General features: G+C 43.1%; 1 protein-coding gene across 1 annotated transcript; it reads left to right on the forward strand.

Moving 5' to 3' along the window:
* The first annotated feature begins 3,054 nt into the window (after positions 1 to 3,054).
* On the forward strand, positions 3,055 to 4,896 carry LOC119344742 (probable magnesium transporter NIPA4). The gene is made up of 5 exons (XM_037615103.1): positions 3,055 to 3,458; positions 4,116 to 4,172; positions 4,272 to 4,362; positions 4,463 to 4,623; positions 4,740 to 4,896. The coding sequence occupies exons 1-5, from the start codon at positions 3,263 to 3,265 to the stop codon at positions 4,883 to 4,885; spliced, it is 651 nt and encodes a 216-aa protein (XP_037471000.1). The 5' UTR covers positions 3,055 to 3,262; the 3' UTR covers positions 4,886 to 4,896.
* Positions 4,897 to 4,951: the final 55 nt, after the last annotated feature.

A 4,951-nucleotide genomic window follows, 5' to 3' on the forward strand; every position in this document is an offset into this window, starting at 1 on the left:
TTTATTCTATATATCCATGTCTTCTCGGTATCAATATTCACATACATATTTATTTGGAGTGCTCCAACAATATAGGGCTTCAAAAGAGAGTAGAAAATATCATGAAATATCGATTACTTTTTGTTTTGTGAGATTTCATACACTCATTGTTTCATTATTTTTAGCATAAGTCATGCCCAATTTTTATGTCCGTCCATAGCCTTTAATATTGGTTGATGTTTAATATATTTAGAGAGTGGCATGTTGGCACATGGGAACACGCGCTCCTGGTTTTTAAATTGTGTTTCAAACATATTTTGAAATGTCAAAAAAAATCGAAACAAAAACTGGCCCGTACATCTCGATATTGTACATGTTCACAAAGTCGTTTCGCGGAAAACCAACAACTTATGTGTCGCGTACGAAAAAGACAAATTTGGGTATTAAAAAATGCTTTTCACAAGACATTCTATTGTCTTTTTTACACAAGCCACGAAAAACTTTGGTTTTGTCCGAAACTTGACGTGCACACATATAATGTCGAGATGTATGCGTCAAATTTTTGTTTGGAATTTTTTCACACTTTGAAATATTTTTTTCACGTGCAGGAGTGTGTGCTCCTAGGAGCACCAACGGATTTCCGCATGATTGGTAGCTATATACCCATGTCATATCCATATCAATATTCACATGCATATTTATTTGGGGTGCTCCAACATACAGGGCTTCAAAAGAGTGTAGAAAATACCATGAGACGTTGATTAATTTCCATTCTGTGAGATTTCATACACTCAATGTTTCATTTTTTAGTATAAGTAATTAATGCATAATTTTTCTGTACATCCATAGCCTTTAATATTGGTTGATGTTTAATATATTTACATAATTGGCAGCCTTTTATTCTATATATCCATGTCTTCTCGGTATCAATATTCACATGCATATTTATTCCAAAACATGAGCATAGGGAATGAACGAAGGATGCCACTTCTATATACCCATGACATACGAAGGATGCCACTTCTGTGTCGACCAGTGTTTCAAAGTTCACCTAACTTGCAATGAGATATGTGTTGATCTTCACGAGGACCCTATGGAGTGGGCAGTATGTTCCCTTTAGTAAGTGTTATAGCTTGTGGTTTGGTAATGTTGCACCCACAATTGTTTTATTTTTGTTTTCTTTTTATCAAACTCAACTTATCCCTTGTTGGTGAAGGGAGGAGTTCATGCATGCGGCCAACCTGGCCATTGATAAGGACTGGACGATTCAGTTCGACATGATGCTATTAAAAAATGGCATTCCCTTGACCCTCACTCTCACTAACTAGGGAGGGAAACGTATTTGCATGGTCAAAATTGGATTGACATTGCCACAAAATTCGGGATGCAAGCTGGGAAGCCGTTCTTACTTTTTCTTCATGAATTTGACGAGGGTCATGAGGGAGGGAACAAAATCTATCTGTGGTACGATGTCCAACAATCACTGTAGTACGTATTTTTGGTGGTGACCAGGATATCTTACATATATGTACTGCTTTCTGGGACTAGCTATAGCTCTTTATTGAACATATATGATATATGCACTTATTTTGTTAGAGTTTTGTTGAACATATATATGTTTATTGCTTTATGTTGTACTTATTATTGCTTGATAACAAATAGCTAGTGGTTAGCATATGCTGCAATATGTATCGTATTTTCATATCGCAGCGTATTGCAATTGTGACATGCAAAATGCAGCCATGGCAGCAAATATGCTGCCATGACTACAAAGTTTTTAATTTGCATCACAGTGCTTTCAGTGGCGGGCGCTGAAACAAGACTGCCACTGCTTTAAATTTAACCACTGGTCGACAGGGATGTGCGCCCACCACTGCAGACTCTCTGCCAGTGGTGGGCGGGTGCCCTCCACTGATGCGGTTATAGCAGTGGCGGGAGCTCCGCGGCGGGCGGCCCTGAGAGCCTAGCCCGCCACTCATGGCCTTTTTGCGACCGCCACTGCTAGGCATTCATGGAGTAGTGTTTGAATGTGGTCTCAGAATATTTCAAAAGAATAAAAAATGAACACCCTTTCAATTCTTGAATAAATTCTTCAACCATAGTTTTCTTTATTCGATAACATATTATCCAACTTTTATAACTTGATGTAAGATGCGTGTAGGTCGATGTAAGATGCAAGATGCGTGTAGGTCGATGTAATTTGGACCCATCCCCCAATTCAGTACGTAGCAAGCACATCTTGATGGATGACTTTCGGAGCAGAATGAAACCTTTAAACATTTCTTGAAGAATCAGGATAACTTAAGGCCAATTGACCAGCAAAATGCTGGACTTGCTGGTGTTATTCTGAACACCAATGACAGAAAAGTTTAGTATGGCAACACGGATCCTATCCTTGGGGATTCAAGAGGTGTATTTATTAAAGCCAATGCTTTTGTCTTGTTATTGTTGTCTTAATTACTAGGGCAACCCAGCGTGATGGATAGGCCCTTCGACTGGACAACCGAGTCTTGATGCAGGATGCGTGCTGGTCAAGACATAATTTGGACCCATCCCCCATTCAATACGTAGCAAGCACATCTTGATGGATGACTTCCAAATTACAAATTAAGATCATGATGATCCCGACACAAACATATGGTTGAAGCATAAAGTCCTCATACATATGCCTATTTTTATTATAAGTGTTTCGACGCCAGCTTGATTTACGATCCGGTCAAAGGTGAAATTTAATTCTCTCGCAAACACTTGTTTAAGACCCCTAGCTTAAAGAGTACTGTCCTTTGTGGGTTCGATAACTCGGAGTCACCTCTAGGGAAAAAGACAAGATTCATTTTCTATTTCCAGGCCAGTAAAGGAACTAATCAAGGTGCTCATAGGAATAGCGTGTGTGTGCGTTTATAGAGATAAGTGGATGAGCGTTTGTGTATGTATTGTGTGCAAAAAGTTCAGAAGATAATCGCTTTCACAGATGAAAACACAAATATCAGTAAGAAAATTAGTGACAGGGCTGAACACACACACAAATGAGCTGGTGCTGGAATGAATAATTCTGCTCCGAGTGAAGCAAAAAAAAAAGGAAAAAGGAAGAGAAAAATTGTGCTCAACAAGCAACGACCAACCCTCGCCGCGCCACCACCCCCCGCCCCGCCCCGCCGCGGCTGGACTCCGACTCCGACTCCTGCTCCGCTCTGCTCCGCAAGCCGCCGCCGATCTCGCGCCGCATGAGGCCGACGCGCCCTCGCTACTCCTCCTCCTTGTCGTTGCGGCGTTAGGGCTCGGCATGGACGGCGCCTCGGCCGGCGCCGGCGACGGCGGGTCGGCGTCGGGGGGCGGGAGGTGGTACACGGGCATGTCGTCGGACAACATCAAGGGGCTGGTGCTGGCCATCTCCTCCAGCCTCTTCATCGGCGCCAGCTTCATCATCAAGAAGAAGGGCCTCAAGAAGGCCGCCTCCTCCTCCGGCGGCGTCAGGGCCGGTAACTCCCCCCGTTCCCCTCCTCCCCCTTCCGCTCCGGTGACGACGCGCAATTCGGGGCCAACGCCCTTAAAAATCACTTCTTTTCCCCCGATTCGCCACTGACCACCCTATCCTCTGCACAAAAATGCAATCCCCATTTCAGTGTTAACATACTCTAGTACAGTAGTTTATTATTCGGATGAGAGTAGAAACATACAGTAAGTAGATTCCAATATCCATCCATGTGGCTGCTCAGGACACAAGCTGGAGCTTTGTTGTGGCAGCGATTAGGGCCGGCTCATCACAGATTTGCCTCCTACTCACCTGCCTCATGCCTATCTCGCTTTATATTCACTGAATGTGTTATATGGCGTGTCGCCCGCAATTTACACTTTTATTATGACATTTTGTGTCCTTCCGATGTTTATTCACATTAGGCGTGGCACCACACTGTAATTCATGCATCAAATGCTCAGGATTGGGTTTGTGATCTTACTGCCGCACAATCGCTTACTCTGCTCGCTGCTCGGTCAAGCACTCTGAACAAAAAAAACTTGTTGATGCCCCCAAACTGTTATATCCTAAGCTAATCCGTGACCATGTTTCATATCTTAAGTCTTGTGCTTCATGTGTATAATTAACTGTACTAAACTACTGATGCTCCATGTTATCACAGGGGTTGGTGGTTATTCTTACTTATATGAGCCTCTTTGGTGGGTTGGCATGATAACAAGTAAGCAAGCGCTCTTCTCTATCTTCTACTCTATTTTATTTCTCTGTATAGGTACCTCAACTTATCCTGTAACATCTGCATTTCTAAATTCCTTTGCAGTGGTTGTTGGGGAAGTTGCAAATTTCGTGGCTTATGCCTTTGCGCCAGCCATTTTGGTTACTCCCCTTGGTGCTCTCAGCATAATCATCAGGCAAGGCTTCTGGGTTACAATATCCTTCCTTCCTGTGTTTCCTCTCATGAGATTCTTACTGGTTCCATCATTAATCTGGGGGTTTGTTTTTGTCTTGCAGTGCTGTACTTGCACACGTAATGCTGCGTGAGAAGCTGCACATATTCGGCGTTCTCGGATGCGTCCTATGTGTCGTGGGATCCACCACCATTGTCCTTCATGCCCCGCAAGAGCGTCAAATTGAGTCAGTGACAGAAGTTTGGGATCTGGCCACTGAACCAGGTATGCATTGTTTGCATCTGCCGATTTCGGAATGTTCCTTCCAGTGTCACTTACCGTGCTTTATCAACTTCACTGTGATTAACAGTGAGTGCTAACTGACTCATGTTGTTTTTCAGCCTTCATGTGTTATGTGGCCGTAGTACTTGCTATTGTCGCTCTGCTTGTGTTCAAGTTTGTTCCACTTTATGGCCAAACCCATGTCATGGTGTACATTGGTGTTTGCTCTCTCGTAGGTTCCATCTCGGTATGTTGTTGTCTCTAGTTTTATATCCTTGTGTATATATCGTTCTCTAGTCGGTATATTGTGTGAACACGTTCGTTGACCTGT

The sequence above is a fragment of the Triticum dicoccoides genome, unplaced genomic scaffold (genome assembly GCF_002162155.2).
Source record: "Triticum dicoccoides isolate Atlit2015 ecotype Zavitan unplaced genomic scaffold, WEW_v2.0 scaffold18337, whole genome shotgun sequence".
NCBI lineage: Eukaryota > Viridiplantae > Streptophyta > Magnoliopsida > Poales > Poaceae > Triticum > Triticum dicoccoides.